Source organism: Apodemus sylvaticus, chromosome 1 (assembly GCF_947179515.1).
Source record: "Apodemus sylvaticus chromosome 1, mApoSyl1.1, whole genome shotgun sequence".
NCBI lineage: Eukaryota > Metazoa > Chordata > Mammalia > Rodentia > Muridae > Apodemus > Apodemus sylvaticus.
In genome coordinates, this window is record NC_067472.1 from 127,773,371 (window position 1) to 127,788,787 (window position 15,417).

The 15,417-nt window shown below is 41.8% G+C and overlaps 1 protein-coding gene across 2 annotated transcripts in view; it reads left to right on the forward strand.

The window, feature by feature from the left end:
- Positions 1-754: 754 nt before the first annotated feature.
- The window catches only part of Blm (BLM RecQ like helicase), an 86,439-nt gene continuing 71,776 nt past the window's right edge, over positions 755-15,417 (forward strand). The window contains exon 1 of one of the 2 annotated variants that reach the window (XM_052159883.1): positions 755-835. Coding sequence is in view for 1 of the 2 variants with exons in the window: in XM_052159876.1 (XP_052015836.1) it covers positions 1,425-1,474 (50 nt within the window). In the remaining variant the exon portion in view is untranslated. Of the gene's footprint in view, positions 836-1,335; positions 1,475-15,417 lie in introns of those variants that run through there. The other variant, XM_052159876.1, reaches the window with a different exon arrangement.

Genomic DNA, 15,417 nt, shown 5'->3' on the forward strand with positions numbered 1-15,417 from the left:
TTTAGAATCCTTTGTACTGTTTTCCATACTGCTGTAACAGTTTGAATTTACCCCTTCTTACAAGAGGGTAAGGACAGAAGACAGGATTGGAAGAGAAAATATTAACAAGCGCCCATCATGACGGAACATGTAACCCTAGTATTTGGGGAAGTAGAGGTAGGTGGATCGGGAGTTCAAGGTCAGTTTCTCCTATACAAATAGGTGGAGGTTTGAGGCCAACCTGAGTTATGTAAGGTCCCGTCTCACAAAAACTAAAAGTTACAACACTAGAAGATCAAGCATTGTAGGGCTGCATTCATGGTGGCAGCTACACACTCAGGCATCCTGCACGTCTGCTGAAGCATCTGAGTTTGCGACCCCATTAATGACAGTAAGCAGTGGAAGACCGCCGACGTTTCGCAAGAATAGAGGGTCAAATCCAAAAGTAGGGGCCCACAGACGCTTCGCTTGGATTCCGGAACTGGCAAGTCTCAACTATCTTCAAACGCCACAAAATTTCTATCATGCCACAGATTGGGCTTCAGGCGCCTTTCCCCACACTAGGGGAAAAAAAAAAGACCCAAAACAAAACCTTACTACGCCGGAAGCCAGGTAGTTTGCCATAATCACCTGACCCGTCAGCTGCATTCTGATTGGGCGTTGATAGTACGTGTCCAACGATACGCCGTTCTAGGGGCGGGGCCAGGAGTTAGAAGCTACGGTATTGGTTAGAGCCTCCAGGGCTCATCCAATCAGAATCATCCTTCTTGCGGCGCGACGCGTGCGGCGCGAGGGCAGTGTCTGCGCGCGGAGTTTGGATTGTGGTTCAGCGCGGCGCGACGTAAGCCTGAGTGAGGTGAGTTCGGCGTGCACTGGGTTGCGGTAGCTCCGCCGAGTAACCGGCTCCCCGCGGCTCGGCCTGGCCCCGAGCCCGAGGCCTTGGCCATTTCCCCAGTCATCCGCCCCAGGTACTCCAAGCCTAGCTTGTGTCGAGAGACCCGGAGACCCAGAAAAGGCCATGTCAGGCGGCTGAGGCTTGAGCCTCACTGTCCACACATTCCTTAAGGTCTAGGACCTTGATTACTGTCTGTCATTCTCGAGAAATTATCTTATCTGCTTCCCGTAGTATGTGTAATCCTGCAACGACCCCTCATAGCATGCATGCTTTCGAGATTCTAGAAGAGGTGGAAATGCTCTCTTTTTAGCAGGGGAAGCCGGAGCTCAGACCTCGTTTGCCAGAAGGGCGTGCGGGCTTGGATGCCAGATGAGATTTGAGTAAGACCTGCCCAGCCCGTAGTATATCTCACTGTCCCAGGCCTTCTTCCAGTCCCTCTAACTGTCATAGGTTGCTGTGTGACTGAGATGAACCGGCCTTCCACCTGCCATCTCCCGATGTCTCCTTTGAATTCACAGCGTTCCTACCTCAGCGAGGGTCTGGGGTGGGAATGACTGAGAGATGGAAAGATGGAGCAGGAGAGAGGCCGACGCCTGAGAGGTAACACGTTTAATTGAATCTGTGGTGGAGCTTGCTAGGATCTTCTTGCCCCAGCCATCCAGCGCTGAGTTGACATCACACCAGCGTGCATCAACATTTTGTTAGCCTGGCTGCTATTCTGTTTGAATGTCACTTTACATTTGCTTGGATGAACTGGGATTTTTAGGTTCCCAACATACGGAATTATTACCAGTTTGTTTGTTTTGGCTCTTGTAGTCCAGGCTGGCCTCAAACTTGTAGAGTGGAGGGTGACTTTGGACTTTGTAATCTCTTCAGCCTCAACCTCTCAATTGCTGGAGTTACAGACCCATGTCACCATCCCTGTTATTTAAAATACATATATTCTGAAATGTGTACCTTTAGAAGAGAGTAGCACAGATTTCTCTGTGTAGCCCTGGCTGTAGACCAGGCTGGCCTCAAACCCAGATTCCACTGCCTCTCCCTCCTGAGTGCTGGAATTAAAGGTGTGGGCTGCCACTGCCAGACAGAATGTAACATCTTAAACTTGGTTGAGGGACACGCTCTATTTTCTGTATTTTTACCTTTTGTCTTTATGGAGAATGAACCTATGAGTATGTTCTTGTTCATGTTTGTGCAAGGTGTGTGTGTGTGTGTGTGTGTGTGTGTGTAAGACCAGAGGTACATTCTGCAATTGTCTTCCATCTTAGTGTTTGGGGCAGTTTCACTGAACCTGGAACTTACTGATTAAACTAGCAAGCCTCCTAGGGCTGGCGTTATAGATGCACATTACCACACCTGACTTTCTAGGTGGGTTCTGGAGATCTGAAATCAGGTCCTAATGTTCATACTACAAGCACTTTACTGACTGAGCCATCTTCCCAGGCCTTTTCTGTCTTACCAGGTCCTAAGTAATTGAAAATTTATCTGTACAACCTAGTGCCTAAAAGCCTCTGAGCATCTTGCCTACCTGTAGAATGAGATCAGTTGCCATTAGGAATGGTGTTTCATACCTATTACCCTAACACTTTGTATAAGACAGGAGGATGGAAAGTTAAGAGCAACCTTATAAAGACTATCTCAAAAACAAGCTACCTCCCAGAACAAGCCTATAATCCACACACATAGAAGGTGGCGGCAGAAGGATCAGGAGTTGAAAGTCTTCCTCAGATACATAGTGAGTTTGAGACCAGTCTAGACTATATGAGACCCTGTCTCCAAAACCTAAAACAAACATTAAAATGTGCATTACATTTATAATGCTGTCTTTCTGTCACTTTAGCTATTATTATTGTCGTTGTTATTGTTTTTGTTATTATCATTTGGGGGTGGTTTCAAGTCACGGTTTATCTGTGTAACCCTGGCTATCCTGGAATTTACTCAGTAGACCAGGCTGGCCTTTAACTCAGATTTGCCTGCCTCTGCTTCCTGAGTGCTGAGATTAAAAGTGTGCAGCACTACTGCCTGACTCATAACAAAATGTGAACAGTATTTTTTATTTGTGTGTGAGCTTGTGTGTGTCAGAGAACACCTTGCTCTCTTCCACCATGTGGGGCCTGGGGCCTGAGCTCAGGCTTACGGGCTCAGGGCTCAGCACAAACGCTGACTGCCTAAGCCAACCAAAAGGTCCTGTTTTTGTTTTTCATAAGCTCCTACCACATTTCAATTATAAAATAAGCTATGTAGATTTTCTTAGGTAATTGTTTACAATGTATTCATGCTTGAGTGGTTCAGGTTTTTTAGTTTAGCATTCTATGTTGTACTCTAACTGTGAACTGCATACCATCAGCTCTTGGTTTTGAGACAAGGTTTTATTTATAGCTTAGACTGACCGTGACCTGGCTATCCTTGCTTCAGCCTCCTGAGTGCTGGGATTATAGGGGTTTTTTTTTTTTTTTTTTTGTCACCACACCAGTTCTTTGTATGTTCTGTGGGTTGTTTTTTTGTTTTGTTTTGTTTTTCTTTTTTGCTTTTGTGATGCTGGGATTTGAACCTATGGCCTGGTACCTGCTAGGCAAGTGTTTTGCCACTACTAAGTTGCAATCTAGTAGTTTATAATGTTTCTAAGATTCACGTGAGCAAGAGAGATGGTTCAGTTGTACAGTACTTTACCTTACAGGCATGAAGACCAAAGTATCAGATCCCACAGTGAGATGAGCCAGGAGCTTGCTGGACAGCCAGTCTAGCCAGATGGCTGAACTCCAGGTTCAGTGAGAGGACACCTAATGTTGACTTCTGCCTCCACAGTAACTCACATGTACACACATGTACATTCTCTCTCTCTCTCTCTCTCTCTCTCTCTCTCTCTCTCTCTCTCTCTCTCAGATATGCCTTAAAATTACATTATTCATAAAGTTATGTAAATGATACATTTTAACTTATTACATTTATTTATTCATTATATTTCATGTGTGTTTTAGCTGTATGTGTACATGTGCTCTGTGTTCCTACTTGGTGCCCACAGAGGTCAGAATGGGTCTTGAATCGCCTGGAGCTGGAGCTCTGGATGTTGTGAACTACCTTGTTGGGCTGGGACTGAGACATAGGTCCTCTGCAAGGGCAAGAAGTTCTCTTTACCTCTGACCATCTCTCTAGCCCCCAGTGTGTAATTTTCTAAAAAATGTATTTAACATTTATGGGTCATTTGCCAGCATGCATGTCTGTGTACCTTGAGTGTGCCTGGTATCCTTGGACGTCAGAGAACAGTATCAAATTCCCTGAACCTAGAGTTACAAATGGTAGTGAGCTGTAATGTTGGTGTTAGGGATCAAACCTGTGTCCTCTAGAAGAATAGAAAGTGCTCTTAGCCACCGTGTTATCTCTTTAGCTTTGATTTTTATAACTTAGGAATAAATTTTGCTAATAAAATATTGTGTTATGTGATTATACCAGTTTCTATTTTATTGTGAGAAGCACACCTGGCATCTTCTTTCTCAATGGACTGACTGTATATTTGTTTTGAGACAGAGTCTCACTGCATAGCCCAGGCTGGTCTTGACCTCTGTGTGCTTTCTCCAGTTTCTCTGGTGAATAATACAGTATAGGGGAGTGCTGCGCTGCACACCTCCAGACTTGCTCATGGCACTGCGACTGCACTGCCACTGGACTTATGCAGTACTTGACCTTCAGTAACTGGCTATTTTGCTTAGCAGAATGTGTTCAAGGTTTGTCAGTGTTGCTTGCTGTAGGATTGCCGTCTTTTTAAAGGCTAATATGCCATTGTGTGCATGTACCACTGAACAGGGGCTTCCTACCCATCTCATACTTCATTCCTGTCCTGCTATCAGGTCGGGGTGCCCTCATGTTCTGCAGTGTTCCTGCTGCCTCAGCTTCCTGAGCACTGGGGTTACAAACATGCACCACCACGCCTGGCCCCTCATCTTTCTTTCGTCTGCTTCAGACTCTAACCACAAATAAGGAACCCCAACATTACCTACAACTATCTAACCTGGCTACAAATCAGATTTGCATGATAGGGTTTTATTTTGTTTTTTGAGGAGTTTAGTAATTTGCTAAGTCAACATATAGACCTCAAGGAAAAAAACAGACATCTGCTTTCTAGGTTATAGTTTGCTTTTAAAAGGGTACATTTCAGGGAAGTGGAAGAAATAACTTAATGCAAGGGATGTGGGAAGGGGTGGAGCCTCCATACCCCAGCTCAGGAGTTCTTCAAAGCCTGTGCTTTCCAGGGTTTGTGTAGTCTTCATTTCTTAAGTGAGATTGAGTCTATCATTGTCATTGGTGACTAAGTCACTCCTCACCAGTCTCCCCACTTGGTAGCAAGAGTGTACTGACGTTCAAGTGGTTGAAGTCAAGAGTAGACATATTTTACTGCTAATGTTAAGTGGTTGCTTATCCTCCACTGTACTGATGTCATGCTGTCCCACATCCTTGCTAATTCTATATACACATGTGTATACACACACATGTGTCTTTTTAAAATATTTTGAAGGCAGGGTCTCATGTAGCCAAAGATAGCCTTGACTTTTGCAAGTCTAGGAAGTATAGGCGTGCACCAACAGCCGAGCTCTTTCACTGTTGTTTGCATTGCACTGGGAGGGTGCAGTGGTCAGGCAGAAAACAGGAAGTTACGTCCATTTCTTTGTTTTGTGATACTTACTCTGTAGCCCAGGCTGGCTCGTCACTCATACAGTCTTCCTGCCTCAGCATCCTGAGTGCTGGGGCTGCAGGAATGGGCCGCTCTGCCCAGCTCTCAAGGTGCCGTTGTTATCTCATTTAATACATCTCTTAAAGGTTAAAAGTTATTTTTGTAATTATATCCTAGAGACTTTATTATTTGTCTTTCATACTTAGGTCATTTGGTTTGTTTCTTTCATTTGGATGAGTTTTACAAATTTTTTAAATTTTAATTTGTGAGCACTGCAAATAGGGTATTCTATGTCCTAGACTTTCCTCAAACTTGCCAAATAGTTGGAATAACTGGACATTTTCTCTTCCTGCCTCACTTTCTGAGACCAGGTTGCAGGTGTGCACTCTGGTCAGTAGTGGGTGAGCACAGGGCTTTGTGCAGGCTGGTCAAGCATTCTAGCAGCAGAGCCACACCCCAATGCAGGGGTGAATACCTTCTGCCTGAGGAAGCTCCAGGTCTTAGCACCAGGACCGTGCTCACCAGTACCCGCAGTATAGGTCGGGTATGGGTTTATGCTTGTGTTTTGAGTCAAGAGTTTCATTGTGTAGCTAAAGTTTTTATGTCGTTCTGTATCTTGCAGAGCAAATCTCAGTATTGTTTTTCATGGGTATCTTGGCTATTTTTTGCCATTTTATATCGTATGTGTATGTATATATGTATATATACATATATATACATACATACATACACACCACACACACACACACACACACACACACACACACACGTGGTTTTTCGAGACAGGGTTTCTCTGTATAGCCCTGGCTGTCCTGGAACTCACTCTGTAGACCAGACTGGCCTCGAACTCAGAAATCCGCCTGCCTCTGCCTCCCAAGTGCTGGGATTAAAGGCGTGCGCCACCACTACCTGGCCTATCTATTATAATTTTACATCCAAGGGGTTGATACAAGTGCTTGTCATTTCACAAGCCTGACGGCCTGAGTTTGGGTTCCCAGACCCACGAAACCAGATGCAGTGGTTCAAGAGAGTCTCTAGAAGCTTGTAAGCCAGCTAGCCTAGCTTACACAGTGGTGAGAAAACCTGTCTCAAGCAAGCTGGGATGCCAAGGTGCCAATAACTGAAAGTTGTCCTCTAACCTCCACACACATGCCACACTGATGCAGCCCGGTGTGCACACAGATCCACTATTAAGTAACTCCAGAAAAAGAAAACTGAGAAGTTTGATCGGAATTTTATTGTCATAGATCAGTTTGGGATTGTGGCATCTTGAGAATATTGCTTTCCTGTTAACGAATATGGCTCATTTGTCTGTTCTCTAACTTTTTAAAAATAACTTAATAGTTTCTTGAACAAATATGGCCATAGTTTGTCAGATATTTTTGAAGGGTACTTGAATGTTGATGCCACTGTAAATCAGTCTTTTGGTCTTTATTTTCTAGTTGTCCATCAGTGACACATAAAAAGAATGTTTTGTGGTGACTTCTTTTCTAGCAGCCCTTCATAGAGCTGCTGTACCAAGTTCCTACAACATGGTTGCTTAGATGCCAGCTTTATCTTACAGTTCAGTACTTCACAAGTCTGAAGGGCTTGCCTGGAGTGAGGTCTAAAGGGTTTCCAGAGCTGCATTTGTTCTTCAGGCTCTAGGAAAAGATGCTCATTGCCCTTCTCAGCCGCTTACAGGTGACCATGTCCCTGGCTTGAGATTATCAAAACCAGCAATCTTGGGGGGAATCCTTCTCAAGTTGTCAGCTGTCTGGGTGCCACCAGATTTTTCTTTCTCACTTAAAAAAACACTGTGGTTACACTGGCCCTGCTTGCACAGTTCAGGAAAGTCTGTAGTTTTGGGGTTTTGTTTTGTTTTTTTCTTTTCACCTTAATTTTTCACCCTAAAGACCCTTAAAAAGCATTTTTAATACCTCAGATATGTTTGGCAAACTTCCTAAAATAAGATTTCAAAATTAAGTTTTCAGTTTGGAAATTATTTTGGGGTCAGATGTGGTCACTTTAATCCTAGTACTTGGGAAGCAGGGGCAGGAAAGTGTCAGTGAATTTGCTGTCAACCTGGTTAACATATGATTTCTAGATCAGCCAGGGCTATGTAGTGAGACCCCATAGCTTCTTATACCTATTACTCCAGTTCAGGGGATCTGATGTCCTCTTCTGATCTCCCCGGGCACCCTGCATGTGGTGCACATATGTACATGTGGGCAAAGCACTCATTCATATAAAACAAGCAAATATTTTAAAAAAAATAAATAAGTTAAAACAAAAAAGAAACTAATGAGTTTATAAAACCACTAACCAAAATCAGAACAAAAATTCACTAACATAAATGTTGTTTTAGTCATTCTGGGTTTTTTGTTGTTGTTCTTCGTTTTTATTTCTGTTTTTTGTTTTTGAGACAGTTTCTCTGTGTAGCCCGGCTGTCCTAGAACTCACTATGTAGAGCAGGCTAGTCTCAAACTCAGATTCACCTGCCTCCACTCCCCAGATGCTGAGATGAAAGGCATGTTGCTACCAGCCAGTGGTTCTTCTGTTTTAGGATGACCCACCTGCAGCAGTAGTAGCTCTCCATTATCATATGACTGGACAGTCACAGCTTGAAAAGATTAGGGTGTAGAGCTCTGTGATAAGACGAGTACTGGGCATTATTCTGGGTTAAGTGTTTTCATAGTTTAGTCTGAAGATTGCTTTAGGTGCTATACACACAACCATACAATTTGTAAATGTTGATGGCCTTGCTTCTCTCCCCAGGAACCTTTCGTTTGTCTGCTTCTCCTCTTTGGCTCAGGTTGTATGTAATGAATGTCCTCTGAAAGTGGGGCTCACACTGCTGCACTGAGAACAAACCTTTCTGTGTGCAAAACTTTCTGCACTTGATGGCACAACAATGCCACTCTCTTGAACATTAAACATTTAATTTGGTCTCGTATTTTTGATTCATGGTACACATGTGAAGGTCAGAGAACCACTGGTGGAAGTTGGCTTCCTCCTGCCTTAGGTTTCCAGGGTTTAGTTCCAGTTATCAGGCTGTATCAGCAAGAGCTTTTACCTGTTGACCTCTCTTGCCTGCCCCACAGAACATTCTATAATGACAGTGAGAGTAAATCACGTGTCTTATATAATTTCATGCAATAAGCAACTTTAAAAAGCCAGCTTGAAGCAGTACCAGTCCCATTGGCCATATCCCACCTCAGATGATATGCATGTCAAAATACAGTTATCCCTTTATGTGTATGAGAGATTGATTTTGAGATACTCTGGATATACTTTAAGGATGTATGTAGAGGCCATATGTGAAATAGTCTCATTTGCTGGTGACAAGTTACTGAATTTTGATCATTTTAAAATATGTGTGTGTGTGTGTATAAAATATGTCCCTAAATATACTAAATACATACACACACACACACATACACACACACACACACACACACACACACACACACACACACACACACACAGCCTTATTTGCTGGATCTTCTGTTTCCTGAGTGTTCAGATTATAGGTGTATGCCACTGTACCCAGTGCTCTCTTCTCTTCGTGTGTGTGTGTGTGTGTGTGTGTGTGTGTGTGTGTGTGTGTGTGTTAGTGTGTGTTAGGAACTGAACCCAGGATACTTGTACATGTTTGGTAACTCATTGTAAAAAATAGATATACACACACACACACACACACACACACATATTTATAAGTGCATGTATGGGGCACCTTTTGTTTTGTTTTGTTATTTAGACAGGGTTTCTCTGTGGAGCTCTGCCTGCCTCTGCTTTCCAAATGCTGGATTAAAGCTATGGGCTACCGCTGCCCAGCAGCAGCACTTTTTTTGTAAAAAAAAAAAAAACAAAAAACCAGCTTTATTTTATTATCTATTATTAAAATAACATATATTTCACATAAAATCCATTTATTTAATGTGTACAATTCATTGGCTTTTAATATATGCAGAGGTGTGCATCTGTCACCACAATCAAGATTAGCCCATTTTCATAAACCCAAAGAAACTCTAGGCCCCTTGCCATTAACCTTAAGTTCTGTCATCCTCCCAAATCCTAGACCGTCTGATTTTGGGGTTTTGAGACTTGCTATATAGCTCTGGGTGTGCTTGTACTTGCTCTGTAGCTTAAGTTGGCCTGGAATTTGCAGTGAACTTGAAGTGCTAGGATTTTAGACATGTACCACATGTACTACAGTACCTGGTTAGTAGCCTTGAGTTTTAATTATTTTTGTTGTCAAAGCAATGACAGGTTCTTCATATTGATGACACCAAGTTATTTATTTGTTGAGACAAGATTTATAATCCAGGCTGGACTTGAATGCTCAACCTTCCAGTTTAGGCTCCTCTTGAATTAGAGATACGCATCATGCTACTTACTCTTTTGGCTTACTATCCAGTTTATATTTTCTAAGTCTTGCAGATACTGCCAAACACGCCTTTTATTTTTGTGAGAATAGTGTCTGGTTGTCTTATACTCAGATCTGGAAATGTTGACTCTTGGGCTCTACTTACTCATCTTATTTCCTATGTCTTGTTTGCATGTGTATGGCTATTGCAATGCCTGTTTTCTTAAGTTGTTCTTGCTCTAAAGTCGCATTCTTCCCTACAGAGTTTCATGCTTGCCACGTGTTTTGGTGTTAGGCTTTTGAAGTCACACCATAGACTTTTAATTACGATTATGCAGGTAGTGAGAGTTATTCAGGTTTGTGTTTTAGTTGCCTTTACTTAATCCTTCAAGAACAAGTAACTTTACTTTTCCCGTAGATTCTTAGGAAGTAGGACTTGGGTTTTTTGGTTTCCGTTTCCGTTTCCCCAGTGGAGATAATTCTTGGGAATGCTGGTTTATAGAAGACTTCACACCTTCCTGGGCCTTAGCCTTGACTTCTAAGCTCCTCCTCAAAGGCATAAACTGGTGTTCTAGTTCTCAGAATTAGACAGACATCCTCACAATAGAAGTCTCTGTGCTCTGTCACCTTTCTGGGTTCCCAGTGTTGTTGAGATTATGGCTCCAGAATTTTTTTAGAGAATATGTAAAAGATTGGATAGATATACTTCAGAATTTTTTTTTTTAATCTAGCAATAATCTAGGGCAACAGCCAATAAGCCATGTCTGCAAAGGACCAGTTAGTGAATGACTATATTTAGGCTTTGCCCTACTGCCAGGTCCTGAGATTATTCTGTACAGCATACTTACAAACCAGGCCTCAGCTCAGAATCGGCCTGAGCCATGGACTATCCATTGTTTATCTGGAGAACAGTGCTGACTTACTGTCCTGGGAACATTTGTTAGGGATTGTTTCCAATCCTTATGTTGTTGTTTCTCTCATTATGTATTATAATATAAAATATTATACCTTATAGGTCAGATGCTTGTGTTGCATATTTTGAGGATGAGTAGTATAACATTTAAATGTATCATTATAGGAAGGTGCTATTGGGACTTAAACCTAGGGCCTCTGCCTGGCAGGCTGTGCTATGCTGAGCTGCGTCCTCAGCCCCAACATGTTTATATTACTAAAGCCTAGTTGTAACTCTAGTTATGTAATATCTCTATCTTCTGCTTTTGTTAAATGAATTTTATTTGGATGAATTTTTTAAATTTTTTGGCTAAAATAGAATTACTTCATTTTTTTCCCTTTCCTTTTCTCCCTTCAACTCAAGTTGATTACCCCCCCCAACTCTCTTTCTGTCTGTCTCTCCCGACCCCCACAATACAAACACAATTTGTATTATGTTTTATTGCATATGGAAGTCCCAGAACAACTTGCAGGAATTGTTTCTCTTTTCCCATGTTCCCAAGGGTTACACTAAGTCCTCAAGCTCAGCAGCAAAAGCTGTTTTCTGCTGAGTCATCTACCTGGCCCTCAACTGAATTTTAGTGGCTTTTTTTGGGTCAAGTTTTGTAAAATATTCTTTTAGTATTTTAATTAGAATTTTGTTAGCTTGTACTAAATTACATTACTGTTATCTTTAGTACTGTTATCCTTATATCTATTTAGGAGCATGAAATGTTTCCCTAAGTCTTTTACTTTTCCCAATAGTATTTGGTCATTTTCTTCTTATCATTTTATATGTCTTTTGTTAAGTTAATTGCTAGTTGTTTAATACTCTACACAGCGAGTGCAACTGAATGTCTTTTTAAAACTGTTTTCTAGTTAGTTATTACTACTATATGATAATGCATTTGACTTTTGAGAATTTATATTATGTTTCATTTTCTGAAGTTTTAATTACCTATTGTTATGACTGATTTTCTTGGATTGTGTTAGTGTATAAACAAGTTGTCTCCATATAAGGTTAATCTCATCTCTTCTGTTATTTCCATTTTTTCCATGAAAAGAGTGGCCAGTATGAGAGTGGAAATGAAAGAACAGTCTTGGTTTTTGCCTTTATTTTTAATAGATTTACTGTTAATGTAAAGTTTGACGCTATAATGTCTGGTTTGGTGGTACGGTTTTCGGGCTTTTTTTTTTTTTTTAAGATTTATTTAGTTTTATATGAGTAAAAGTTTGCCTGCATATATGTCTGTGTACCATGTATGTTCCTGATGCTTGTAGCGGCCAGGAGAAACTGTTGGATCTCTTGGAATCATAGTGATAGGAACCAGTTTGTGGGTATTGAAACCCAAACTAGGTCCTCTGTAAGAGTAGCAAATGCTTGTAACTCCTGAGTTAATTCTGCAGAGTTAACTGTAGAAATGGCTAGGGTTGAAAGGATACAGTGTTCTTGCAGAGTGCCTCAGTTTTGTTCCCAACCACCCATATTGGGTGGCTCACAACTGCCTGCAACTAGACGGATCCAAAGACTCTAGCATCCATGGGTATTTTGCACCAACAGATAGACAGACAGACAGATAGACACACACACACACACACACACACACACACACACACACACACACACACAGAGTTTGAAATAAAATAGAATAATGGTTTGAGGTTTTTTTTTTCTTTGGTTTTTCGAGACAGGGTTTCTCTGTGTAGCCCTGGCTGTCCTGGAACTCACTCTATTGACCAGGCTGGCCTCAAATTCAGAAATCCGCCTGCCTCTGCCTCCCAAGTGCTGGGATTACAGGCATGCGCCACCAGGCCCGGCATCACACATCTTTTTTTTTTTTTAAATGTATTGATAACAAGCAACATGTGAACCAAGAAAGTTCAAGGAGCTACGTGTAATGGTTATTTCTATAATCCCTGCACCCAGGAGCTAGAGTCAGAAGAATTGTGAGTTCCAAGCCAGCCTGAGCTACATAGTGAGACCCTGTCTCAAAAAGAAAACAAAACAATAGGCTGAGATGGCTCAGTGCTTAAGAGCATGACTGTTCTTACAGAGGACTTAGCTTCAATTCCCACCTCTCAAATGGTGGCTCACAACCATCTGTAGCTACATTTCCAGGGCTCCAACATCCTCTCCACCCTCTGTGGGCACCAGTCATTGCAAATGCAGACAAAATATTCGTAATGTTTAATAAGCCTAATAAGAAAGGAAACAAACCAGAAAAGAACAGCAAAATGAATCTAACTAAGAAAGGACTCAGGAAGCCTCCTGTGCATTGGGAATGATCTGTGCATTGGCTGTGTATGTAAATGAAACCGTTGAGCCCATAGTCACAACTTTTTTCTTTCCTGAGAGAGGGTTTCTCTGTGTAGCCTTGGCTGTCCTGGAACTACCTCTTTAGACCAGGCTGTCTTTGAACTCAGAGAACTGTCTGCCTCTGGTATGAGCCACCATGCCAGGTTTCACAATTTTTGCATATCATTGCATAAATGCTACATCTTGTTAATACAAAAGTCTTATTTTAGTTATCTGGTTATACTTGTTTTTATTAATTAAACTGTTTGAATGATAGATTATTAGTTTAACTTAATTTGTTCCAGCTTTACACTTCAGGGATAAATCATAGTTGATCACAATTTTAATCCTTTTCAGACATCTTTTTTATATTCTTTAACATTTTTTGTTCTCATTATAAATATTGGTTGAGCTGAGCATGGTGATGCACCCCTTTAATCCTAGCACTCTGGAGGAAGAAGTCTGTGAGTTCAATTCAACCTGACCTACATAAGCTGTACATGGTGAGACCCTGCCCATAGATAGGTAGGTAGGTAGGTAGGTAGACAGACAGACAGACAGACTGACTGACCTGCCGGTAGGCACGCAGACAGACAGACAGACAGACAGACCCTGCCTGTAGGTAGGTAGGTAGGTAGGTAGGTAGGTAGGTAGGTAGGTGGGTAGGTGGGTGGGTAGGTGGGTAGGTGGATGGATGGATGAATGGATAGACAGACAGATAGACAGACAGACTGACCAACAGACAGACCGACCCTGCCTGTAGGTAGGTAGGTAAGTAGATAGATAATTGGTTAAGCTCTAGACATAGAGATGGTTAGAAAACTAGTAATAACTCATGTTTGTCTATGTTTACAATTAAGTGAGAAAACAGCCAGTCAAATAATTAATAAAATTGCAACTATAAGTACTCTAATTGAAAGCTCTTTATTCTTTTTTTTTCTTTTTCTTTTTTTTTTTTTTTTTTTTGGTTGGTTTTTTGGATTTGTTTTTTTTCCGAGACAGGGTTTCTCTGTGTAGCCTTGGCTGTCCTGGAACTCACTCTGTAGACCAGGCTGGCCTCGAACTCAGAAATCCGCCTGCCTCTGCCCCCAAGTGCTGGGATTACAGGCGTGCGCCACTACCGCCCGGCTGAAATCTACTTATTCTTATGATAACATTATAGGGTAACTTAACTGAACTCTTGATGCTTATTGTTTATACTCCCTTTTGTACTTGTGTGACCCTGTTCTTAGGTAGATGTGAGCAAATGTCCATTCTCCTCAGACAAAACTGACAGTAGACGAAAGGGCTGATATACCACATGATTGCCACTTGGTTAGCCAGTGAACTTTAGTGTGGGGCCTTATATATTAATGTATTCTGTTTGCATAACAGGAATATGGGAGAGAGGTTACTTACAGGAACAGAAATGACTACGCTGATCTCTAAAGCTCACCCCAGTAGGGGTGACAGCTCATGAAAGCTGGAAACATGAAGTGCATGGCACATTTAAACAGCTCAAAAGCGACCCGCCCAGGCTGCTCAGTTGATCTGACTGAGAATGTCTCAGCCGCCTGTGTGCATCTGAGTGAGTGTATGTGCTTGCACAAGACTGGTCAGTTTCAGGAACCTCCTGAAGTCATTGAGTGTTTACTTCCTGAGTTTAACAAGCATCCTTTTAGGATAGAATATTCTACTTCCTTATAGGATATCTTATTTCACTTCCCCTTTAACATTCTGTCTTAAAAAACAAGATTTCCCTTTAAGATGGACAGGTTTTTGGAGGAAGTTGCTAGATAACAGTACCTTAAATATTAATGTATTCTGTTTGCATAACAGTCATATGAAATAAGCAGGCTTTTGTTTTACAAAAGCAAAGGTGGGCTTTATGAAAAGGTTTCGATACAGATTTGAGTGTAAGCATTGAAAGAAAGGAAGACTAACAGGGTTGTTTTATGTACCCAAGGATAGATGGCTTCTCTGTAAAGAGACACCTAGGTAGACCTGGTTGTGTTGTTTATCTTTGAAGACACCCTCACTGTAATCTAGGTGGACATTTTTGTTTGTTTGTGTTTTGTTTTTTGTCTTTTTGTTTTTCTTTTTCAAGACAGGGTTTCTCTGTGTAGCCCTGGCTGTCCTGGAACTCACTCTGGAGACCAGGCTGGCCTTAAACTCAGAAATCCACCTGCCTCTGCCTCCCAAGTGCTGGGATTAAAGGCGTGGGACACCACTTTCCAGCTCCTAGGTGGACCTTTTATTCAAGATCTTTTTGATAACCCTCCTGCCTCAAGTGCTAGGATTACGCAGGTATACAACATCCCTAA